The sequence below is a fragment of the Mustelus asterias genome, chromosome 5 (genome assembly GCF_964213995.1).
Source record: "Mustelus asterias chromosome 5, sMusAst1.hap1.1, whole genome shotgun sequence".
Taxonomy (NCBI): domain Eukaryota; kingdom Metazoa; phylum Chordata; class Chondrichthyes; order Carcharhiniformes; family Triakidae; genus Mustelus; species Mustelus asterias.
The window spans coordinates 35,493,425-35,520,722 of NC_135805.1; the positions used below are offsets into that span (position 1 = coordinate 35,493,425).

General features: G+C 40.6%; 1 protein-coding gene across 2 annotated transcripts in view; it reads left to right on the plus strand.

Annotated features, from left to right (window-relative positions):
- LOC144493468 (prolyl endopeptidase-like) overlaps nucleotides 1-26,427 on the plus strand; it is a 131,088-nt gene extending 104,661 nt beyond the window's left edge. For both annotated transcript variants that reach the window (XM_078212418.1, XM_078212419.1), the window contains exons 13-15: nucleotides 10,698-10,829; nucleotides 19,353-19,509; nucleotides 24,961-26,427. In XM_078212418.1, coding sequence (XP_078068544.1) covers nucleotides 10,698-10,829; nucleotides 19,353-19,509; nucleotides 24,961-25,252 — 581 coding nt within the window. In that variant the 3' untranslated portion in view covers nucleotides 25,253-26,427. The remainder of the gene's footprint in view (nucleotides 1-10,697; nucleotides 10,830-19,352; nucleotides 19,510-24,960) is intronic.
- Nucleotides 26,428-27,298: the final 871 nt, after the last annotated feature.

Here is a 27,298-nt window from a genome sequence, read left to right on the forward strand (position 1 = left end):
GCCCCCCCCTCAAAATAGAATCAATTAGAAATCATGGGATTGACGAGAATATCCACTGCTGCGCTATTAGTTTCAAATCTTAAATAATTGGATTGAATGTAATTATATATAAACCTGAAGTCATGCGGCTTTGCTTCATTTTATTTTAATTGATTTGTGTCAGTGCTTTTACAGTAGTTGTAAACTACTGTAAAAAAATCAAAGCTGAATGCACGAAGCATTTGCAACAAGACAGATGAGTTGATCTCTCAGATTGCAACATGTGAATATGATGTATTAGCTATTACAGAAATGTGGTTGCATGGTGTCCTGGACTGGGTGCTCAATATTCCAGGGCATATACAATGTTCCAAAAGAACGAGCCAAAGGGGAAAGGAGAGCAGTGTTGAGTCATGATATAAAGGCAGTGAGTAGTGATATAGAATCAATTTGGGTTGAAATCATGAATAGCAGGGGAAGGAAGACAAGAGTGGGAGTACTCTATAAACCCCCAAAATGTGGCCTCTCAAGAGGACAGAGCATAAATGGGGAAATATCAAGGGCATGTTCGAAGGGAGCTGCAACCATCACAGGAGATTTTGAACTGCACATTGATTGGGCAAACCAAGCCACAAGGGCAGCATAAAAGAGGAATTTGTGGAAAACATCAAGGATTGCTTTTTAGAGCGGTACATTGTGGAACCTACCCAGGAATGGGCTATTTTAGATTTGGTTTTGTGTAATGAAGAAGGATTACATAAGGGATCTTGTAGTTAAGGATCCCCTAGGGAGTAGTCACCACAGTATGATAGATTTCCAGATACAGTTTGAGGGTGAACAGCATAGGTCCATAAACAGTGTCTTCAACTTAAATAAGGGCAATTATAATGATATGAGGGAGGAATTGTCAAAGGCAAACTGGGTAAACAAGCTAAAATAAAGGTCAGTAGATGAGCAGTGGCAGATATTCAAACAGCTGGTCCAAAGTGTTCAGCAAAAAATTTTCCCAATCAAAAAGAGGGATTTCACGAAAAAGGTGCAAAATCCATGGTTAACACAGGTCAAGGATAATGTTAAATTGAAAAGCAGGATATACAAAGTAGCAAAGAATAGTGGTAGACCAGAGGACTGGGAAGTTTTTAGGATCCAGCAGCAAAAGACTCAAAAGTTCATAAGAAGGGGAAAAAATTAATCTTGAGAAAACTTGCATGTAGCATAAGCGATTGTGGCTAAGGTAAATGTGAGACCTCTACTGAATAAGGTGGGTGAATTGGTAACAGCAAAGAAATGGCGGATATGCTAAATATATTTTTGCATCTGTCTTCACAATGGAAGACTTTGCAGATATCCTTAGGTTATCAAATGGGCTGATTTGGAGCTAAAGGCAGACAAGTCGCCAGGACTCAATGACCTGCATGTAAGGGTTTTAATAGAAGTGGCTTCAGAGTTAGTGGACCTATTGGTTGAAATTTTTCGTGACTTGCTAAATTCCGGGAGGGTAGTAGAAGAATGAAAGCCAGCCAATGTGACATCCTTGCTCAAAAAGAGAGGAAGGCAGGGAACTATAAGCAAGTTAGTTTAACTATTGGCAAGATGCTGGAGTCAGTGATCAAAGAGGAAATAGCTAATTATCTAGGAAAGCTGAATATAATGAAATCTAGTCAACATAGTTTTATGAAAAGTAACTCATATTTGACAAATTTGCTCTAATTCTTTGAGGATGTAATGTAGAGAATAGATAGAGGAAAGGATGATTCCCAAAAGGCATTTGACAAGATTTATTTTTATTTATTCATTTTACGAGGTGTGAGTCTCGTTGGCTGAGTTCAGCATTTATTGCCCATACTAATTGCCCTACTTTCAGAGGGCATTTGAGAGTCAACCACATTGCTCTGGGTCTGGTGTCACCTGTAGGCCAAATGGCAGATTTCCTTTCATCAAGGACATTAGTGAACCAGGTGAGTTTTTATGACAATCGACAATGGTTCCATGGTCATCATTAGACTTTTAATTCCAGATTTTTACTGAATTCAAATTTCACCATCTGCTATGGTCGCATTCAAACCCGGGTCCCCAGAACCTTGCCCTGGGTCTCTGGATTCTAGTTTAGTGACAATGTCACTATGCCACTGCCTCCCTTAAGATCAAGGAATAGAAGGCTATGGGGAAATGGCACAGAAAAGGAGTAGAGACCTGCATAGATTAGCCATGATTGTATTGAATAGCAGGGCAGGCTTGAAGGGCCTGGTGACCTACTCCTGCTTCTATTTCTTGTGTTCTCAGTTTTCTACTCCATCTGACCAATTTCCAATAGTGTCCTTAGGTAATAGTGCCTTTCCTACATTAGAACAAGGACTACATTTCAAAAGCTTAAAAGTTTATTTATTAGTGTCACAAATAGGCTTACATTAACACTGCAATGAGGTTTGGCTGCAAATATCTTCAATGGGACATCTTGAGGTTGTTTTCTTTCCTAATGTAATTCTAGATATAAGGGATTCCCATGATCCTGTAGCATTTCTGATGCATTATTACATTTTCATTTCTTGTGCGGTGCTGTAATGGAAAATCAATTTTTGTGGTCTGCTTAAATGTTCTAATTGCTCTGCACTTTCCTGTTTCCAAGCACCATGAGATCATTGAGCAGTTCAATTAAAGGGCATGTCATCCTCAAATGATGACTAGTATTGGCAGGCGTGTGGTGTTTTCTTATCATAATATTCCCTGGAAAATGTTAACCGGCTGCCTAAATTGGTATTGTTTTTTTCTCATGTTTGTCTCAAAAAAATGTTTGAGACACTAAGGACTGCAAACCTTCCAGATACTGATGGAATCATTCAGACAATTGAGCTTTACTTGATTTTTGAAGTTAAGAAATAGCTTAGAGGCATGGTCTTAGAAGTCGGAAATCACTACTGAGCAAAATAAGCCAGTCATTTTTTGATCTTTGAGTCCTTCACTATTGTGAATCATTTGCAAGGATCATTTTGCCAATTCCCTTCACAATCCTGAGAAGTTCAGTTGGAAACCTTGAAGTCACTCTTGTTTAGAAAGCCCACCTTAGCTTCCTCCTTTTTCCAGGCCAATCTATGTTGCTTATTTCTAGTCTACCACAGCAGTAGTTTTTTTCCTGTGATCAGTTAGCTGTAAGTACCTTGGCTGGGACATCAGGGGATTGTGCAAGGTGCAATACAAATGAGATTATTTTATCTCTTTTTACTTCTATAATTAACATTGTATTGATAGTTATCCATTATAATCTGCATCCCATTCCTGACCCGTAAGCTGTTCCACTCATCTCACATTTCTGCAATGGGGCCAGGTGGGCACCAATTGCATGTTGCTCTGGCGTAATGGTTATGCTCTTCTAACGTGGGAACAGCCCCCAATTTGAAACTGGGTAGAAACATCAGGAGTCTGGATGCTGCAGGTTAATTGGCAAGCAGTATATGGGATTCAGATGGTACTGATTACTGCATTCAGTAGGACTGGGACTGGGCTACATCTACGTTAAATTGGGAAGAGAGAAGCATCAAAAGTGAAATCGATTAAAGCAGAAGTCAGAAACACCATGCCAAATGATAAGGGCTGCAAGGTTCTGGTCATGTGCTGAAATCCGAATTAAAGTAAGTATGTCAGCACTGTCTCGCATGCCTGCAGCCTGGAAAAGATTGGAGGTTTAGACTGTTTTCTGTAGAATAGTGCAGAACTAACTTTGGTCTAAGTTCCTGACTCTGGAGAGTGAGCTCGGCCTGTCCAGCGAAAGTTGGTGAAAAGCATTCTAAAATATAATGCACAGGGTTAGTGCAGGTTTTTCTTTTTAAAAAAAGTTTATTTTTAATGTGCTTATTCATTTAATTGGTGATTAGAAAGTAGCTTAGAGGCACGGGGACATGTTTGGGGAGAAATAATTAACATAAATGACTTTTATATAGCACTTGCAACTTCAAAAAGAAATGACCCAACGCATAGGCAAAAATACAGATGTTAAGCCAAAGGAGGAGATATTAGGGAACAAATGTTTGGTTGAAGAGGCGGGGTTTGAAGGAAAGTTGACGGGTTTCAGGAGGGAAATGCAGAACAGGGGCTTTGAATGTCGGATGACAGGATTGAAGGAAAAAGTGACTTGCAGTTATATAGCACTTTTGCTGAACTTCACTGTCACTGTAGTAGTTTTTAAATGTTGGAGTGTAGGAAACCCAATAATCAATTTGCTCATAATGGAGTCCCACTGATCCCAATTTGATAATTACCAGATAATCTGGTTCAGTGGTTATTTAATGAGATATAAATGTTGATCAGGGCACCAGGAATAATTCCATGTTTACTGTTTGGAATAGAGCAGAGATGGTCGATGGCTTAACATCCTATCTTTTAGTGTAGCATTCCCACAGCTCTGGAGCACTTCCTAAACTTTGTGATCTTGCCTCTTAAGTGAGACTTCTGACTCAGAGGCACAGCTAGCAATGATGGGATGAATGAGGTGGGGAAGGGGGCAGAGTTAGCGCAAAGGAGGTTGGAGAGAGATTTTGTAGTGCTGAAGGAGGTTACAGAGAAGGGAAGAAGCGATGAGGATGAAATTTTCAAATTTGAAATGTTGAACCAGGACCCAGTGTCGATTAGCAAAAGCAGATGCAATTGGTGAAAAATGGCAGCAGTATTTTGAGTACAATTTATTGAGAGTGCAAGATGGAAGGTTGGCTTTGGGATTATTGGAGTAGTTGAGTCTGAAGGTAAAAATGCACGAATACAGATTTCAGCAGCACATGGGTTGTGGTAGAGTTGGAGGTGGGCAATGTTATGGAGATGCAAGTAAATGGCATCACAACTGATATTGGGTCAGTAGTTTCACTTTGTGCTTAATAGGACCCAGAGGTTGCTAACAGTCTTTCAGTTTGAGACAGTTCTTTTCCGTGTTGTGATATGAGTCATTTGTACTGTTTCTTTGGGTACATAAATATGATACTGTGTTAAAATACAATGCTGAATTATCCTGTAGTGTGTGAGCTCTAGAAACATAGAATAGTATCCCTACAGTGCACAAGGAGGCCATTCGGCCCATTGAGTCTGCACCCACCACAATCCCCCCTGACACTAGTGGAAAACTTAGCATGACCAATCAACCTAACCTGCACATCTTTGGACTGTGGGAGGAAACCGGGGCACCCGGAGGAAACCCACGCAGACGTGGGGAGAACGTGCAAACTCCACACAGACAGTGACCCAAGGCCGGAATTGAACCCGGGTTCCTGGTGCTGTGAGGCATCAATGCTTGCCACTGTGCCGCCCCATCAGTGCAGTGATGTTGATATACTTTTACTGCCAGGTTACTGCTGACAAAGTAATGTGGTAATTACTGCTACTCTGCGTTGTCCCTTAATTAAACACAGCTCTAACAAAATAAAGTAAATAAGCAAAACATTAATTAAAGCAAGTAACTGAGGGCCAGATCTCATTTGAGTAAGCATATTTTTAATTTCTGAAATGATAAAATATGTCATTAAATGTTGGAAGTAGTGTTTAATCCCTTTTATGTCTTATAAAGATGCATGTTTACAGTTAACATATTATTCAGTTAAGCATTTTAAGCATGAAACACTTTATTGTAGGATTTTATGCCTCATTAAGATGAAGTTTAATCATTCTAATGTCAGGTGCTTTTTAAAATACAATTCCAGTTTGAATTTTATTATATGATACAGGAGTTGAAGTTGTAGTATTTGGAGTAATTTTATTGATGTTGCACAATAAACAAAATTTTCAACAAATTTACAGCAGGTAAGATGCTCTTTACATGTATGTACTAAAGCAATAAGACCGAAAAGGTGATTATGGCATTATCTCCCAAAATATTCAGCTGATACAAACAGCTTTTCTAACAACTATATTAGTTTGGTTAAGAACAAAGAAATGGGCAGCACAGTGGTTAGCACTGCTGCCTTACAGCACCAGGGTCCCAGGTTCAATTCCGGTCTCGGGTCACTTTCTGTGTCTGCGTGTGTTTGCTCCAGGTGCTCCGGTTTTCTCCCACAATCCAAAAATGTGTGGGTTAGGTTGATTGGCCATGCTAAATTGACCCAAGTGTCAGGGAGATTAGCAGGGTAAATGCGTGAGTTACGGGATTAGGGACTGGTTCGCTTTATGGTCGGTACAGACTCGATGGACTGAATGACCTCCTTCTGTATTATAGGGACTCTGAGTGATGTTTGTCAGACTGGGCAGTGGTAGACAGTGATCACCCTCATGTCAGGAAGTATAATTGGGCTAATTACTTTCCTCAATCTATGTATGTGAATCACTTGGACTTGTGTCCTCTATACTCACTATCAAAATCTGTGCACAATTTGGAGGCATGTTTATTGTGAAGGGTGAGTTCACAGGACATGGTCAGGTTATAGAACAAAAACAGAACGTGCTGGGAAATCTCAAGTTTGACAACATCTATGGAGCGAGAATAGAGCCAACATTTCAGATGACCCTTCTTCAGAGCTCAAGCATCTGCAGTAGTTTGCTTTTATATTATGGTCAGGTTATAGATTGGATCAGTAAATATTGGATCAGATTTAATGCTGTGAAATGGTGTTCCTTTGAAGAGGAGGGAAAGGAGATTAAATGTACCCTGATAAAAGAAATAAAAACTTTCATTTATATGTAGGCATATTTATAGTTGAGCACATAGAAATAGAAAAAAATAGAACATAGAACATTACAGCACAGAACAGGCCCTTCGGCCCACGATGTTGTGCCGACCTTCATCTGAAACCAAGATCAAGCTATCCCACTCCCTACCATCCTGGTGTGCTCCATGTGCCTATCCAATAACCGCTTAAATGTTCCTAAAGTGTCTGACTCCACTATCACTGCAGGCAGTCCATTCCACACCCCAACCACTCTCTGCGTGAAGAACCTACCTCTGATATCCTTCCTATATCTCCCACCATGAACCCTATAGTTATGCCCCCTTGTAATAGCTCCATCCACCCGAGGAAATAGTCTTTGAACGTTCACTCGATCTATCCCCTTCATCATTTTATAAACCTCTATTAAGTCTCCCCTCAATCTCCTCCGCTCCAGAGAGAACAGCCCCAGCTCCCTCAACCTTTCCTCATAAGACCGACACTCCAAACCAGGCAGCATCCTGGTAAATCTCCTCTGCACTCTTTCCAGCGCTTCCACATCCTTCTTATAGTGAGGTGACCAGAACTGCACGCAATATTCCAAATGCGGTCTCACCAAGGTCCTGTACAGTTGCAGCATAACCCCACGGCTCTTAAACTCCAACCCCCTGTTAATAAAAGCTAACACACTATATGCCTTCTTCACAGCTCTATCCACTTGAGTGGCAACCTTTAGAGATCTGTGGATATGGACCCCAAGATCTCTTTGTTCCTCCACAGTCTTCAGAACCCTACCTTTGACCCTGTAATCCACATTTAAATTAGTCCTACCAAAATGAATCACCTCACATTAGATGTACATATTTCAGGAATAGTGTTGAAGTTGCTAAATATTAAGTTGAAAGTGACTTGATTGTTGTAATAGAAGCGCAACATGTCTAACCAATGTAAAAGTCGCAATCAACAAAGCCAAAAAAATGTTGAATCACATAATCAAAATAGTAGAAAATGGCAGAGAAAGTCATGTACAAAGCTGTTGTTAAACCACACCTTAATTACCTTGTACGATTTTACTCGCTGAGCTATTCTAATGCTGGAGGCAGTGCAGTGAAGGACCAAAACGTTTGTCGGCAGTATAAGGCATGAGGCAAGACTGCAGAAACTCATACTCGTGAGCATGGAAAGGACAGTTATGAGAGTTGATTTTAACGAAGTATGTAAGTTCAATCATTTAAAATGTTACTTTAAACTGGTGCACAGTAAATGTAGGGCCAGTAACAAGAGATTCCTCACAAAGTCACCAATATATGAAATAGAATTCTGGATAGAACGGTACATTGGCATATATGTTAACAGTACATTGCATATACATTAGCTACTTGCCAGATATGGCAACTGGGAATCCAGATGTGCATGCATACATTTCTGATTAGCAAATAAAAGATGAATAACAGACAGTAATTCTGCATATAATCTCATACACAATACACACATTGGCATGGCATTTGCAGATGTACTTCAACCCCATTTTTTCCTTGTAAATGCTTTGCATCCTAGATTCCTGATTGGTGGCTGATGTTTAAGTAAATGCACTCATATGATGTACGATTACTTATACTGTATGAGTGTACATGACTAAAACATTTTTTTATCTGATGCTCCCCTAATTCCAACAGACTGAACTGACAAGCTGACACAGTTCAGCTCTCAACTTTAAAACTTTAGATAGAAAAATCAGTAAAAGCAGAGGGCAAGGTAATAATGCTGAAAAAAACATGGGGAACTGGGTTTTATAAAAGAGGTGGATAGAAAAATGAGGAGGTAGTGATAAATCTACAACTCGATGGTTAAAAACTTGTGTCCCGTTTTGAACAGATTACCTTAGGGAGGAAATCAAAGTGGGGGTGCATAAGTGATTTCTTAGAATGGCCCTGGATTGAATGTCTTTGATTAGGAAGAGAGGCTGGACAGACCAGGGCTTTCTTTACTAGAACAGCGATTAAGTGGATACCGGATGAGAATTGCACAAAATCATGTGTTTTAATGAGGTAAATGGGAATAAATATTTATTGTGATTGGTGAGTTGATAAATAGGGCATATAAATTAAAGATCACCACCAAAAGAATGAAAGGAGTGGATAGGAAAATGTTTTCTTATGGTCATTGAAACATGAAAATGATGGAAGTATAATACACAATAGTTTTTAAAAGGCCCCGATGGCTTCGCATAGACCAGAAAAATCTTCAGGATGTGGGGAAAGATCAGGGAAATGGAGCTAGGTGAATTGCTCATTGTAGTTTGAGATTTATTTGTATGAAAGCTGCCTTTCACAGCCACCACCACCATCTCCTACATGGTGCTTATACTGTTTACCTACTGTATTTGGTTTGTAAAGGAATGCCTGATGCAGAGCTGTAGCTAATTAACTAAGCCATCACGATTTAGTGCGAACCACTCCTTACTATATTTTTTTAACAGATCATTGGATATTGGCTAAGGGACACCTTGCCTTTTTTCCCTCTTCTGTAATCAGGTTCTGCAATTAGCCTTAGTTCATATGTGTCCCGAGAGTAGCTTACTGAATAGGAACCATTGACCAAACCTGGATCTTCTAAACCTTTATGCCTCTGCTGCGCCATAAAAGAAATCTCTACATTCTACATAATTGATCCTGTTTTTTGAATGGAGAAAAAATAGAGGAACATAGTCCTTTTGATATGAGTTCAGCATTGCTGATGTGATGTTAGTGCAGTAACCAAACATTTAAAACTAAAAGCAAGAAATCTCAGAAAATACAAAACATTTGTGTTTCAAAAGAGGGTGTTAAGTTTTGGGGACATTTATTTCACAGAATCACAAAATTGTTACAGCACAGGAGGCCATTTGGCCCATCATGTCTGCACTGTCTCTTCAAATGAGCATCGCTTTTCCCCGTAACTTTGCACATTGTAAATGGTAATTTTTATTTCAGTTTTCCAGTATTTCCACTTTTTCATTGTCCTGCGTATATTTATCTTCCAAAATATGACGGAGCTTCGATCCTCAGTATTATGCTTTTATTTCGCAGTTATCATTGCCAAATGATGCTCTTTATAATCATCATCACCTTAAAAGTCTCGAAAGTTGCGGCATTTTTCAGTTTCTATGTCATAATGACATTTATTTTGGGTCAGTTCCTCTTCGGTTTGATGAATGAAGGAGGGCAACTCTAGCTTCAAAATTTGCCAACCCTCAACAGTAATCAGCAGCTTGGGAGCACTTCCTAATATTTGTGCTAATGTAGCATTTAGAGGCACATAGGATTACATAATTAATCTTGCAGTTGTACAACCACAGAGCTATCCAAGAATGTCACTAGCCTATTGAAGGAAATAAATTCTGTTTAAAAGGTAACGTTCCCTCTTCATAGCTGATTTCAGTGGTTAAGTAGTTTGACTAGAGTAGCTTCTATAGCATTTAAAGCTGTAACAGTTTAGTTCTTTTTAGCTTTCATTCTGAATTAAAGCAGCATTGACCATTCTAATATTTTACAGAAATTCTGCAGGAGGTGGGAAGGCACAATGTGATGTGAATAGCTAGACCGCTGACTTCCTTTATGACTTTTCTTAAAATTTGCCTTTTTGACCAAGCCTTTGACCATGTGCTTTACATTGCCTTATGTGGCTCGGTGTCGAATTTTGCTTTTTAATATTCCATTGAAGTGCCTTGAAATGTTTTATGTTAGAGGTGCCATATAAATTAGTTTTCCTTTGGCGGTCCAAACCACAATCCTAGCCCAGCACTACCCACTCCCAGGTGTAATTAAATTCTTCACTTCTGCCTTTTCACCAACCAGTGCATTCAGGCATACTGCCACCAAAACTAAAATGTAATGCATTTCAGTCTTCTAAAAGTTTCAAAGTGTATTGGAGCGATATTGCATTATATACTAGTATTGATACCAATATCAGTATGGCTGTATGGTAGCAGGAAATTATTTATTTGGATGCATATGGGTTATTCCTTAATTTATCACTAATGTTATTGACTGAAGCATTGGAAACTGAAAACAAAATTGACTACAGCATTTTGACTAAAATGTATTTGTGCTCTGTTTTCAGGAGGTATGTTGGAAAACAAGCAGAATTGTTTTGATGACTTTCAGTGTGCTGCTGAAGTTCTCATCAAAAAGGGCTACACTACTTCAAAGAAACTGACCATTAATGGAGGCTCCAATGGTGGTCTGTTAGTTGGTATGTTGATGTGTTTTTTTTCTGTGTGTAAACGTATTGGTTTGTAATCATATACATTGGCAATTAAAGATTTTTCATGGGTTAATTTGCTACTTTAGCACAAGCAATGCAGTGAGATCCCTGCAATTTGAGGAGTAAGGGTGGAAGAAGCAACAGTACTAATCTTGTCCTTTTGATTTTTGTCAGTCAGTGCCTTACAACCTTTTTTGGTGGAATGATTTATGACTGTTCAATTCATCAGAGTATTCATAAAATAATTGAGTTGAGTCTTTTTCCTCCAAATAATTGAACCACCTGTGACATGTGCAATTACAGTACATGAAAACCAGCTTTATCTTTACCCTTCTGTACTGAGAAAAGGTGTCACCTGTAAAGCATTGACTTGTGATCTTGTGACAGATGCTGCCTAACTTGCTGAATGACTCCAGCAGTTTGTTTTGCCTTTAACTCATGAAATCCTGGTATATAATTTTACTGTTAAATTTTTTCAAGTGTTATTCCTTTGCTTTAATCGTAATGGTTTCTCAGACTAATTTGAATTTGAAGGTATATTTTAAATTACTTTGAAATATTTTGTTTGCACCCAACTAGAGCCATCCAATAACATAATTACAGAATCATACAAGCAAATTTAAATTTTCTTAATTATATATCAGACTTCACAGGCTAGAGGCAATGGAAGTCATGAACATTGAGTACTCCTCTCCCGTATGTTATGGGAAGGTGATGGCCTAGTGCTATTATTGCTAGACGATTAATCCTGGAACTCAGCTAATGTTCTGGGGACCCGGGTTCGAATCCTGCCACGGCAAATGGTAGAATTTGAATTCAATTTTTTTTTAAATCTGGAATTAAGAATCTACTGATGACCATGAAACCATTGTCGATTGTCGGGAAAACCCATCTGGTTTATTAATGTCCTTTAGGGAAGGAAATCTGCCATCCTTACCTGGTCTGGCCTACATGTGACTCTAGGTCCACAGCAATGTGGTTGCTCTTGGGCAACCAGCAAACCCCAAGTCCAATGAATTTTTAAAAATGTCAAGCTTGAAGCCAAAGAAAGATTTTTTAAAAATTGTGTTTGTACTTTATTTAACAAAGAAAATTGCAGCACAGGAACAGGCGCTTTGGCCCTCCAAGCCTGCACCGACCATGCTGTCTGACTGAACTAAAACCCCCTACCCTTCCGGGGACCATATCCCTCTATTCCCATCCTATTTGTCAAGACGCCCCTTAAAAGTCACTACCGTATCCGCTTCCACTACCTCCCCCGGCAACGAGTTCCAGGCACTCACCACCCTCTGTGTAAAAGATCTGCCTCGTACATCTCCTTTAAACCTTGCCCCTCGCACTTTAAACCTGTGCTCCCTAGTAATTGACTCTTCCACCCTGGGAAAAAGCTTCTGACTATCCACTCTGTCCATGACACTCATAATCTTGTAGACTTCTATCAGGTCACCCCTCAACCTCCGTCATTCCAGTGAGAGCAAACCAAGTTTCTCCAACCTCTCCTCATAGCTAATGCCCTCCATACCAGGGAACATCCTGGTAAATCTTTTCTGTACCCTCTCCGAAGCCTCCACATCCTTCTGGTAGTGTGGCAACCAGAATTGAACACTATATTCCAAGTGCGGCCTAACTAAGGTTCTTATAAAGCTGCAACACGACTTGCCAATTTTTAAACTCAATGCCCCGGCTGATGAAGGCAAGCATGCCATATGCCTTCTTGACTACCTTCTCCACCTGCATTGCCACTTTCAGTGACCTGTGTACCTGTATACCCAGATCCCTTTGCCTATCAATGCTCTTAAGGGTTCTGCCATTTACTGTATATTTTCTATCTGTATTAGACCTTCCAAAATGCATTACCTCACATTTGTCCGGATTAAACTCCATCTGCCATCTCTGCACCCAAGTCTCCAACTGATCTGTATCTTGTATTCTCTGATGGTCCTCATCGCTATCCGCAAATCCACCAACCTTTGTGTCGTCCGCAAACTTACTAATCAAACCAATTACATTTTCCTGGGATGGTCTCCGTCTGAATCGTGCTGGGACCAGAGTCCTGGCAAATCGTATAACTAGGGTCGTTGATAGGGATTTAAACTATTAAATGGGGGGGAGGGTGCAGGGGTATGGGGAATTACAAAATCGAAGGTAAAGGAGAGAGTACAAGTGCAGGTTAATGTTGAGGACATTCAACTAGTTAAAGGAGTAGAGGGCTCGGGAGGTGTGAGTAGCGTTTCAACAAACCGGGTCCAGATAAAGGCTGGCATAAAGACACTTTGCCTGAATGCACGAAGCATTCGAAACAAAGTGAATGAGTTGATGGCACAAATCCATACAAATGAGTATGATCTAGTGGCCATCACAGAAACGTGGTTGCAGGGTGACCGGGACTGGGAACTGAATATCCAGGGGTATCAGACATTTAGGAAAGATAGACAGGTAGAAAAAGGAGGTGGGGTAGCTCTGTTAATAAAGGATACTATCAGGACGGTAGTGAGAGTCGATATAGGCTCTAAGGAACAAAACGTGGAATAGTAAGGGGAAAAAGACACTGGTAGGCGTGGTCTATAGGCCCCCAAATAATAACTTAGAGGTGGGGAGGGCTATAAACAAGCAAATAATGGATGCGTGCAAAAACAGAACGGCAATAATCATGGGGGATTTTACCCTGCATATTGATTGGTCGACTCAAATTGCACGTGGAGGGCTTGAAGAAGAGTTCTTAGAATGCTGTCGGGATAGTTTCATTGAACAGTATGTTACAGAAGGTAGGAGAGAGCGCGTTATCTTAGATCTGGTACTGTGTAATGAGACAGGTAGAATGAAGGATCTTCTTGTGAGGGATCCTCTTGGGTTGAGTGATCATAATATGGTTGAATTTCTGATACAGATGGAGGGTGAGAAAGTAGGGTCCCAAACCAGTGTCCTCTGCTTGAACAGAGGGGAGTACGATAGGATGAGGGTGGAATTGGCTAATGTAGACTGGGCGAGCAGACTGGTAGGTAGGACAGCTGAGGAACAGTGGAGGATTTTTAAGGAGATTTTTTTAACTACTCAGCAAAAATATATTCCGGTGATAAAGAAGGACTGTAAGAAAAGGGATAACCAGACGTGGATAACGAAGGAAATAAAGGAGAGTATTAAAATAAAAACAGATGCGTAAGGAGTGGCCAAAAATAGTGGAGAATTAGTGGATTGGGAAAGCTTTAAAAAACAACAAAGAACGACTAAGAAAGCGATTAAGAAAGGAAAGATAGATTATGAAACTAAACTAGCTCAAAATATAAAAAATGATAGTAAAAGTTTTTACAAATATATAAAAAGGAATAGAGTGGCTAGAGTGAATGTTGGACTCTTGGAGGACGTGAGGGGGATTTAATAGTGGAAAACGAGGAAATGGCTGAGACTTTAAATAAATTCTTTGTGTCGGTCTTCACGGTGGAAGACACAAATAGTTTACCGAATATTAGAGATCGAGAGTTGGTGGGAGGGGAGGTCCTTAATACAATTACTGTTACTAAAGAGGTAGTGCTTGGTAGACTAATGGGACTGAAGGTAGACAAGTCCCCGGGCCCGGATGGAATGCATCCCAGGGTACTGAAAGAAATGGCTGAGGTAATAGCAGATGCGTTAGTAGTTATTTATCAAAATTCGCTGGAATCTGGGGTAGTGCCAGCTGATTGGAAAACAGCTATTGTTATGCCGCTGTTTAAAAAAGGAAGTAGACAAAAGGCGGGTAACTACAGGCCAGTTAGCTTAACGTCCGTAGTTGGGAAGATGCTGGAGTCCATCATTAAAGAGGAAATAGCAGAGCACCTGGATAAGAATGGTTCGATCAAGCAGACGCAGCATGGATTCATGAAGGGAAAGTCGTGTTTGACGAATTTACTGGATTTTTATGAAGATGTGACTCGTGCGGTTGACAGAGAGGAACCGGTGGATGTGGTGTTTTTAGATTTCCAAAAGGCGTTCGATAAGGTGCCTCACAAAAGGTTGCTGCAGAAGATTGGGGTACAGGGAGTTGGGGGTAAGGTGTTGGCGTGGATTGGGGATTGGCTATCCTAACAGGAAGCAGAGAGTTGGAATAAATGGGTGCTTTTCTGGTTGGCGGTTGGTGACCAGTGGCGTGCCGCAGGGATCAGTGCTGGGGCCTCAACTGTTTACCATTTACATAGATGACCTGGAGGAGGGGACTGAGTGTAGGGTATCAAAGTTTGCTGATGACAAGAAGAGGAGTGGGAACGCGAATTGCGTGGAGGATGCGGAAAGTCTGCAGAGAGATTTGGATAGGCTGAGTGAGTGGGCGAGGATCTGGTAGATGGAATATAACTTTGGCAAATGTGAGGTTATCTACTTCGGAAGAAATAATAGTAAATTGGAATATTATTTAAATGGAGAAAAATTACATGATGCTACTGTGCAGAGGGACCTGGGGGTACTTGTGCGCGAATTGCAAAAACTCAGTCTGCAGGTGCAGCAGGTGATCAAGAAGGCGAATGGAATGTTGGCCTTTATCCCAAGGGGGATAGAATATAAAAGCAGGAAGGTCTTGCTGCAATTATACAAGGCACTGGTGAGGCCGCAACTGGAGTACTGTGTGCAGTTTTGGTCCCCTTATTTGCGAAAGGATATATTGGCCTTGGAGGGAGTGCAGAGAAGGTTCACCAGGTTGATACCGGAGATGAGGGGTGTAGCTTATGAGGAGAGATTGAACAGATTGGGTCTGCACTCGTTGGAGTTTAGAAGGCTGAGGGGTGATCTTATAGAGACATATAAGATAATGAAGGGGCTGGATAGGGTAGAGGTAGAGAGATTCTTTCCACTTAGAAGGGAAACCAGAACTAGAGGGCACAGCCTCAAAATAAATGGGGGCCGGTTCAGAACAGAGTTGAGGGGGAACTTCTTCTGTCAGAGGGTAGTGAATCTCTGGAATTCTCTGCCCAGTGAAGTGGTGGAGGCTACCTCGTTGAATATGTTTAAATCACGGGTAGATAGATTTCTGGTCGATAAGGGAATTAAGGGATATGGGGAGCAGGCAGGTAAGTGGAACTGATTCGCCTCAGATCAGCCATGATCTTGTTGAATGGCGGGGCAGGCCCGAGGGGCTAGATGGCCTACTCCTGCTCCTATTTCTTATGTTCCTCCAAATCATTTATATATATATTACAAACAGCAAAGGTCCCAGCACTGATCCCTGAGGAACGCCACTCGTCACGGCTCTACATTCAGAAACGCACCCTTCCACTGCTACCCTCTGTCTTCTTTGACCGAGCCAGTTTTGTATCCACCTTGCCAGCTCACCTCTGATCCCATGCGACTTCACCTACTGCACCAGTCTGCCATGAGGGACCTTGTCAAAGGCCTTACTGAAGTCCATGTAGACAACATCCACTGCCCTACCCTCATCAATCATCTTCATCACTTCCTCGAAAAACCTTCCATTATAAAACCTACAATGTAAAACCAAAGATTGGGGACACTTGATTAACTGGCAATTTGTATTTTCTGAGAAAGGACTGTCACATTATGTCAAATAAGGGAGGTTCTATTTACCATCTGGCATCTTAACTGCTGTGATTGAAACTAGCATTCTAATACATTGAACAGGACAATATTTTATACTCATCGTTGCCACGTTTTATGGAACTTTTTAGCTCTGCATCTATATCATATAACTCCATCATTGCTGATAAGGGGAGCTAGTGGTATTGTCACTGGAGTAGTAATTCAGAGACCCAGGGCAATGCTCTGGGGACCTGGGTATGAATCCCACCACAGCAGATGGTGAAATTTGTATTCAATAAAAATCTGGAATTAGAAGTTTAATGATGACCATGAAATCATTGTCGATTACCATAAAAACTCATCTGGCTCAATGATATTCTTTAGGGAAGGGAATCTTACATCCTTACCTGGTCTGGACTTCATGTGACTCCAGACCCACAGCAATGTGGTTGACTCATAAATACTTGCATGGGCAAAAGATGCTGGGACAGCCACGACACCCACATCCTATGAACGAATAAAAAAAACAAAGTAAAATGATAAAAAATACTCCGAATGTTTTACAGGTCTTTTATTTTTCATTTAAAAAGACAACAGAACCATTGTTGAGCCCAATGTTTTTGATATTCACTGTGCAGAAGCCCTGAAAATACAACAGTATCCCACATAACATACAAATTGGGAGAAGGCCATTAGGCCCCTTGAGACTGCTCGGTCATTTGGTAAGATCGTGGCTGATCTGATTATGCCATAACTTTTGACTGCCTTATCAAATCAAGAATCTACCTAACTCCACCTTGGAAATATTCAATGATTCTGCCTCCACTGTTCTCTAGGGAACAGAATTCCACATACTAACAATCCTCAGAGAAAACATTTCTCCTTCCATCTGTTTTAAATGGGACACCCTTTATTTTTAAACTGTGTGCCATGGTCCTGGTCTCTCCTTTCAACGTCCACCCTGTCAAGTCCCCTCTGGATCTTTTTATGTTTCAGTAAGATCACCATTCATTCTTAAGTTAGTACGCAGTACTCCAGACGTGGTCTCATCAATACCCTGTACAACAGCAAACACCCCTACTTTTATATTCCATTCCCCTGGCAATGAATGATAAGATGCCATTTGCCTTCCTAACCACTTGCTGTATTTGCATATTAAAGTTTTCTGATTCATGTGCCAGGACACCTAGATCTCTCTGTACTTGTGTAATACAATCTCCCTCTATTTAAAGAAATAAACTGTTTTTTTATTCTTCCTGCCAAAACAGACAAAGTCCCATCTTCCCACATTATACTCCACCTGCCAAATTTTTGCCCACTCACTTCCCTTTGCAAACTCCAGGAGTGGAATTTTCAGCCTTTCTTGTCAACACAATTTTCCAGCCATTCAAAATAGACTTTGGCAGGACCAGAAGTTCCTGCCAGTAGCCAATGGCCTCTGCCACAGGAAACCCACTGCAGAGGGGCTGGAAAATTCCAGTCTTTGTCTCCTCTTCACAACTTATTCTCCTACCTATCTTTGTGTCAAAGCAAATTTAGCAAGCATAGATTCAGTCTCTTCATTCAGATTGTTGCTGTACATTGTAAATAGTTGAATCTCCAGTCTTGATCCTTGTGGTACTCCACTAGTTACAGCTTGCCAGTACAAAAATGACCCATTTATCTGCTTTCTGTTAGCAAATCAATCCTCTATCCATGCAAATATGTTACTCCCCACACTGTGAGCTCTTAATTTGTCTTTTAATTTTTGATGTGGCACTTTATCAAATGCCATTTGGAAATCCATGTACATTACATTTACGGGTTCCCTTTCATCCACACTGCTTGTTACATCCTCAAAGAACTCTAATAAATTAGTCAAACACAATTTTTCTTTCACAAAACTATGTTCACTCTATCTGATTGCATTATGATTTTCTAAGTGCCCTGCCACAAATTCCTTAATCATAGATTTTAGCATTTTCCCTATGACAGACGTTAGGTTAATTGGCCTGTAGTTTCCTGCTTTCTGTGTTCCTCCTATTTTGAATAGGAATAAACATTTGTTTTTTTCCAATCGGAAGATTTTATCCAGAATCTTGCAAAATTTGGAAAATTAAAACCAATGCATCTATTTTCTCTGCAACCACAACTTCTAAGAACCAATGCTATCAAGTCCTGGGGACTTGTCAGCCGACAGACCTTCCTAATGTAAACATCAGGTACCCTTGAAAAACAAGGCTATCATTGCAGAAGATTATATTTAGCGATTAGATGATCACTTTGAAGCCATGCAATGACTTTGCTATGTTTCTTGGTGATCCGATTTATTATTGTAACGCATTTGCAGTATCTAATTTTGAAATTGTCCTTAAATACTGGTTTAGCTTTGTCTGTGTGTGATATAATCCTGTGATCACATCATGTGATATAATCAGCAGTCTAACTTAGAATGAAATGAAAACCTGATGATCACAATAGCCCAAATTTTATGTTAAACCTTACCTAAATTAATAAACAGTTAATACTAATTTGTGCTTGTGTGGAAAAACAGAGTTCTGTCATGCTACAGAATATGAAAGACTGTTTTTTACAAAGAGTTTTGGACAGACCAAATATTGTAAGTTCAATAATTGACTTCAGTTCTTATCGCCTGTAGAAACAAAATTCAAAACTGCTTGCACATCCAGAGGGCTATGTGACAGCTCCAGTCAGTTACCATAGTAATGTTATTTGGTTGTATTCTTTCTTTGCTTCAGAAATTCTGTTGCCTCTCTATTAAATTTGTTCATGCATGTAGCCAGTGTTAGGAAGGCCACATCAGTTACCTATGCAAATGACCCTGGGTTGGTAGCTCAAGGCTGGCTTTTCAATTTGCAAGAAGATCTACTGCTGCCATCATATCTGGGTAACTAGAGATGGGCAAAAAGAACAGAGAATGAAAGCTGTAGATTAATTCGTTATCTCTAGTCTAACTCCCATAAGTTAATTTTGACCATTGTTAAGTTTCTCAATCTCTCCTTTTTATAGCGGCTTGCGTGAACCAACGACCTGACCTCTTTGGCTGTGCAGTAGTGCAGGTTGGAGTCATGGACATGCTCAAATTCCACAAATTTACCATTGGACATGCGTGGACCACTGACTTTGGCTGTTCAGACCGCAAGGAGCAGTTTGAATACTTAATCAAGTAAGTTGCATATTGAAACTTTCCAAAAGATATTCTTATGTTTATCAAGTTGCAAACTGAGCTATGTAGAACAGGAGCTTCGCAAGCCAATCCATAGCCAAAAAGGATGTTGATCTAATGTAGTCAGCACGGCTTTGTCCGAGGCAGATCATGCCTTACGAGTCTGATTGAGTTTTTTGAAGATGTGACTAGACACTTAGATGGGGGAAGAGCGGTAGATGTGGTTTATATGGATTTCAGTAAGGCGCTTGATAAGGTGCCCCATGCAAGGCTTATGGAGAAAGTGAAGGGGCATGGGAAACAAGGGGATGTTGCTTTGTGGATTCAGAACTGGCTTGCCCACAGAAGGCAAAAAGTGGTTGTAGATGGGTCTTTTTCAGAGTGGAAGTTGGTCACCAGTTGGGTGCCCCAGGGATCTGTTCTGGGACCCTTGCTCTTTGTGATTTTTATAAATGACCTGGATGAGGAAGTGGAAGGATGGGTTGGCAAGTTTGCTGATGACAAAGGTTGGAGGTGTTGTGGATAGTGTAGAGGGATATCAGCAGTTGCAACGAGACATAGATAGGATGCAAGACTGGGCGGAGAAGTGGCAGATGGACTTCAACCCAGATAAGTGTGTGGTGGTTCATTTTGGCAGGTCGAATAGGATGGAAGAATATAATATTATGGGTAAGAAGCTTGGCAGTGTGGAAGAACAGAGGGATCTTGGGGTCCAGGTTCATAGAACGCTCAAAGCGGCGTCGCAGGTAGAGGCTGTGGTTGAGAAAGCGTATGGAATACTGGCCTTCATCAATAGAGGAATTGAGTTTAGAAATCGGGAGATAATGCTGCAGCTGTATAGAACCCTGGTCAGACCCCACCTGGTGTACTGTGCCCAGTTCTGGTTGCCTCATTACAGAAAGGATGTGGAAGCCATAGAACGGGTGCAGACGAGATTTATGAGGATGTTGCCGGGATTAAGTGGCATGCCTTATGAGGATAGGTTGAGAGAGCTAGGTCTATTCTCCTTGGAGAGGCGAAGGATGAGAGGTGACCTGATAGAGGTGTATAAGATGTTGAGAGGTATTGATAGAGTGGATTCTCAGAGACTTTTACCCAGGGCTGAAATGGTTGTCACGAGAGGCCACAGGTTTAGGGTGCTGGGGAGTAGGTATAGAGGAGATGTTAGGGGTAAGTTTTTCACTCAGAGGGTGGTGGGTGCGTGGAATCGGCCGCCGGTAGTGGTGGTGGAAGCGGATTCAATTGAGTCTTTTAAGAGACTTTTGGATAGGTTCATGGAGGTTAGTAAGATAGAGGGTTATAGATGAGCCTAGAAGGTAAGGAAATTGTTCGGCGCAACTTGTGGGCCGAAGGGCCTGTTTGTGCTGTAGCTTTTCTATGTTCTATCCTAAATTTGAAAAGGGAGAATAAAGCAAATTTCCTGTTGCTAATTGATAGCCTACATCTTTTGCCATAAATACAGATGTGTGAATCTTCAGTGTGAACAAGATCAGTTCTCTTACAGTTGAAAAAATGGCTATTGAAAGATCTTTATGCTTTTAGTGTGATTTTTTAATATGTTTGGGAGCTGTGAGAAAAGGTCCATAATAGATTGTGAGGAAGGAGGGAAACCACACTTGACAGCATATAGGGCATATAGCACATGTATCTCTAATCCTAAAGAGATGCATCGCAGGCTGTGAAAATCAAAAATTATTTGAAGAACAAATGAATATTTTTGAAATAAACAAAAATAACAAGTTAATAAAACAATACAACATTATTGCTGCAGGCTGAAATCAAGATACAACGTCTTTTAATATTCCATCCTCAAGACAAATTTTAAATGTCAGCATTGAACAGTATGCTTCTTGATGCTAGGTCAAATCATTACCCTTTTCAGCAGGGCTTTGGGGAAATTCAACTTTGGTAACTGAGCTTCTCCTTTCCCAAAATTTATCCCAGGACCTTCATGCCATTGGGATTATATCAGACTTCTATCTCTCAAAACGAATGTTAATCTGTCCAATCTAAATATTTTCTGTAGCTGGATCAAAATGATAATGCACGAGAGGGAAGAAATTCCCTCCAAGATGTGCAGGTTTGGTGGATTGGCCTGCTAATTTGCCCCTTAGAGTCTGACGATATGTGGGTTGCATGGATTGGCCATGGTCCAAGGTAGATGGACAGCATATTGGCACAATGGTTAGCACTGTTGCCTCACAGCATCGATTTCTGACTTGGGTTACTGTCTGTGCGGAGTCTGCACGTTCTTCCCATAGAACATAGAACATTACAGCGCAGAACAGGCCCTTCGGCCCACGATGTTGCACCGACCAGTTAAAAAAAAACTGTGACCCTCCAACCTAAACCAATTTCTTTTCGTCCATGAACCTATCTACGGATCTCTTAAACGCCCCCAAACTAGGCGCATTTACTACTGATGCTGGCAGGGCATTCCAATCCCTCACCACCCTCTGGGTAAAGAACCTACCCCTGACATCGGTTCTATAACTACCCCCCCTCAATTTAAAGCCATGCCCCCTCGTGCTGGATTTCTCCATCAGAGGAAAAAGGCTATCACTATCCACCCTATCTAAACCTCTAATCATCTTATATGTTTCAATAAGATCCCCTCTTAGCCGCCGCCTTTCCAGCGAAAACAATCCCAAATCCCTCAGCCTCTCCTCATAGGATCTCCCCTCCATACCAGGCAACATCCTGGTAAACCTCCTCTGCACCCTCTCCAAAGCCTCCACATCCTTCCTGTAATGTGGGGACCAGAACTGCACACAGTACTCCAAGTGCGGCCGCACCAGAGTTGTGTACAGTTGCAACATAACGCTACGACTCCTAAATTCAATCCCCCTACCAATAAACGCCAAGACACCATATGCCTTCTTAACAACCTTATCTACTTGATTCCCAACTTTCAGGGATCTATGCACACATACACCTAGATCCCTCTGCTCCTCCACACTATTCAAAGTCCTCCCGTTAGCCCTATACTCAACACATCTGTTATTCCTACCAAAGTGAATTACCTCACACTTCTCCGCATTAAACTCCATCCGCCACCTCTCGGCCCAACTTTGCAACCTGTCTAAGTCTTCCTGCAAACTACGACACCCTTCCTCACTGTCTACCACACCACCGACTTTGGTGTCATCAGCAAATTTGCTAATCCACCCAACTATACCCTCATCCAGATCATTAATAAATATTACAAACAGCAGTGTCCCCAAAACAGATCCCTGAGGTACACCACTTGTAACCGCACTCCATGATGAATATTTACTATCAACCACCACCCTCTGTTTCCTATCCGCTAGCCAATTCCTGATCCAATTTCCTAGATCACCCCCAATCCCATACATCTGCATTTTCTGCAGAAGCCTACCATGGTGAACCTTATCAAACGCCTTACTAAAATCCATATATACCACGTCCACTGCCTTGCCCCCATCCACCTCCTTGGTCACTTTCTCAAAAAACTCAATAACGTTAGTAAGGCACGACCTACCTGCCACAAAACCATGCTGACTATCACCTATCAATTCATTACTCTCCAAATAACTATAAATCCTATCCCTTATAATTTTTTCCAACATCTTGCCGACAACAGAAGTGAGACTCACCGGTCTATAATTCCCGGGGAAGTCTCTGTTCCCCTTCTTAAACAATGGGACAACATTCGCTAACCTCCAATCTTCTGGTACTATACCAGAGGCCAACGACGACCTGAAGATCAGAGCCAGAGGCTCTGCAATCACTTCTCTTGCCTCCCAGAGAATCCTTGGATAAATCCCATCCGGACCAGGGGATTTATCTATTTTCAGACCCTCCAGAATATCCTGCACATCCTCCTTATCAACTGTAATACTGTCTATTCTACTCCCTTGCAACCCAGTGTCCTCCTCAGCTATATTCATGTCCCCTTGCGTGAACACCGAAGAGAAATATTGGTTCAATGCTTCACCAATCTCCTCCGGTTCCACACATAACTTCCCTCTGCCATCTATAACTGGCCCTAAACTTGCCCTAACCAACCTTCTGTTCTTGACATACCTATAGAACGCCTTAGGATTCTCTTTAACCCTATCCGCCAAAGTCTTCTCATGTCCCCTTTTAGCCCTTCTAAGCTCGCTCTTCAACTCCCTCTTAGCCAATCTAAAGCTTTCTAGTGCACTACCCGAGTGCTCACGTCTCATCCGAACATAAGCCTCCTTTTTCTTTTTAACCAACAAAGAAACTTTTTTGGTGCACCACGGTTCCCTAGCCCTACCAATTCCTCCTTGCCTGACAGGGACATACCTATCACAGACTCGCAGTAGCTGCTCCTTGAAAAAACTCCACATGTCGGACGTTCCCAGTCCCTGTAATCTCCTAGTCCAACCTATGTTTCCTAATTCTCTCCTAATAGCCTCATAATTACCCTTCCCCCAGCTAAAACCACTGGCCCGAGGTTCATGCCTATCCCTTTCCATCACTAAGGTGAACGTAACCGAATTGTGGTCACTATCACCAAAATGCACACCAACTTCCAAGTCTAGCACCTGGTCTGGCTCATTTCCCAGCACCAGATCCAATATAGCCTCACCTCTAGTTGGCCTGTCTACATACTGAGTCAAAAAACCTTCCTGCACGCTTTGAACAAAAACTGACCCCTCTAACGAGCTAGAGCTATAACATGTCTGCGTGGGTTTCCTCCGGGGGCTCTGGTTTCCTCCCACAGTCCGAAAGATGTGCTGGTTAAGTGCATTGGCCGTGCTAACTTCTCCCTCTGTGTACCTGAACAGGTGCCGGAGTGTGGAGACTAGGAAACTTTCACAGTAACTTCATTGCTGTGTTAATGTAAGACTACTTGTGACACTAATAAATAAACTTATCTTATAAACTTAAACTTAGATGCGCGGGAATCAGGCTGGTTGGGGGAGGGGGTTTCCTCTTGCACAAGAAACTGAACCTATTAAATGCCCATCAAATTTGAATTGTTGATTCCATACATCGTGACTGGGATGGAATAGTTTCCCTGTCCCAAAAATAGATCTGATATAATTTATTCATGACGTGAAAGTGGCTGTAAATACATTATTTATGACGATTTTTATTTATTCATAAATAGTTATGGATTATTTTCAATTCATAGAGGTAGGAATTACTTTTACAGATGCATCATTGACATTTCTGGAAATGCCATTGATCCTAAGTTCTTAAGTTGCAACTAGTTTAATGAGAAATATTTAATAGTGTAAATGTTATATATGTAAATTTTCTCAGCATTCTGTCACAGGAGTCTTCTAAATTATTGATTGCTGGTTAAATTGGGTATCTCAATCTAATTATAAACCTGAGTTCTATACTTGAATAATTTTTGGGATCTATGAAGTGTTCCATTTCATACACGTACCTTGCTCTTGAATGTCTGTTATGCATAAATATTGATGGCTATGTTTGCATCTCTCTTTTTAGATACTCTCCACTTCATAATATTAAACTACCAGATGATGGCATTCAGTATCCTGCAATGTTGTTGATGACAGCAGACCATGATGATCGCGTAGTTCCTCTCCACTCTATGAAATTCATAGCTACTCTGCAGCATGTTGTTGGCCAGAGCCCAAATCAGATGAATCCATTGTTTATCTATGTTGATACTAAGGCTGGGCATGGTGCGGGAAAACCAACTGCTAAAGTAATTCAGGAGGTCACTGATATGTATGCCTTCATTGCAGAAACATTGCATCTTGAATGGGTCAATTGAAACAGGCTTTGTTATATGTGCAAAGAATTGGTATTGAGTAGTTTCAAATATCTAAATATTTAGAGTACATACTAGGCATTTAAGAATGGGGCTATCGTAAAATGGAATGTTCTTTGGAAAGACCATTTGAGATTGATGGGTATTTTCAGACCTTTGTAGAGTGAATGGTGTGAAAGATAAGAGGTTAAATAAAAGTAGTTAACATTTAGCAGCTATGTGCAACATTTTGAGAAATAAAGGAAACTCAGATTCCAGTGGTTATTTACTCCCATGAACAGAATTCCTCATTGTTTACAGTGAGGTCCATTTTGTGTTTGTGCGGTTTTAATTCACGTGAAATATTGTCATAATCGGCCATCCCTGACATTGGATTTGTTTCACTTGCAAAGAAACTAATGAGAATGGGCTTAAACACAAATAGAAGATTTTTCAAATAAACCGTTGCAGTGATTGTCCATTTAAATATTTGGTTTTTATTTACAAATTCTGGCAGGCATAGAAACATTTCATGTACTGTGGGGGCTTACTTTGCATTCAGCCCAATTCAGACATATCTGACATTTCCCCTTCCTTTTGATCACCAGTCACTCACCTCTGCAGCTACTTGAGTTAGAATGTTAACAATTATTTCATTACTGGGACAAACTGAATGAAATGAATAATGCTTCGAGATTTTCCAGATGTAAATGATAGCCTTCCATAACTGTTGGCAGTTAATTAATGACTTTCCAGAAAAGTCCATCCTACTAGATCAGAATATATTGGTTTCCATGTGCTTGGTTACAGATGCCATTCAAAAGCATAAAAATTCAGGGACACCGTAAACAATAAGTTTGTACTGCTGTGATTTAATCTTAAAAATTCACATGTTTCTGTGTTCTGTTAGTTGTTTGTGTCCTGTATATTAAAGAAAGCCCAGTTCGACACATCTTCGATTTTTAAAAGCTCCTACTATTTTTCCCAGTAATGTGCAATTTCACCAGGTGGTAGGAAGGAGAGAAGTTTGAGATTTTGTCCTAATGCATTGGACACATTTGGTAAATCATATGTTATGACCCAGTAGAATTAAGTTATACTAATGCTGAATTTGATTTTCTTTTTAAGTGTAAGTAATGTAAAGAAATAGAGCATAGGTTTATGAATTATTTTTCTTACCTAGGTCTCTAATGGATGTCCACAAAATAAGCTGCAAAATATAATGTCATTTTAAGGTCAGTTCAGAGAGCCAGACTACCATAATTTCAGTGCATTTCAATTGCATTTGACTGTTAAACTCAGTAATGTTTACCTCAAATCCTAATTGGAGAAGACATGAGTAACTAATTCAGGTTCACACATTCTTATGCTGAATTAATGTATCAGGGTTTCAGTACCTTAAAAAATAAAAAGCAATTTGCCATACATTTCTGCTTGTTTGAATTTATTATTTTTATTATTTTTCTTAATTGTGCTATCATTTAATTTCACAGTATCTATACTTGGAGTAAACCTCGCTCTGAAAACAATGGTCATTTCATCTCTTTCTCCACATGCCCCCTCATCCTAACTTGTATATTGTAGTTCCACAAGAAATGGTTAAAAGTCTGAGGACGCATACCAACCGACTCAAGAACAGCTTCAATGGACCTACCTCACATTAAGTTGATCTTTATCTACACCCTAGCTATGACTAACACTGCATTCTGCACTCTCTCCTTTCCTTCTCTATGTACGGTATGCTTTGTATAGCGCGCAAGAAACAATACTTTTCATTGTATACCAATACATGTGACAATAATAAATCAAATCAAAAACTATAATCCATTAAGATGATTTGTTTCACATCTTTTAATACTAGTCATTAGTTCACTCTACCTGATCAAATACGTAGTATACCATCATGACATAGTGCAGCTTAATGACTACCACCCGGCTCTGACATCCATCATTATGAAGTGCTTCAAAAAGTTTGTCATCAACTCCAGTTTGCCTGGATCCATGACAGTTTACCTATCACCACAACAGGTCCGCAGCAGACGCCATCTCCCTGGCCCTACACTCAACCCT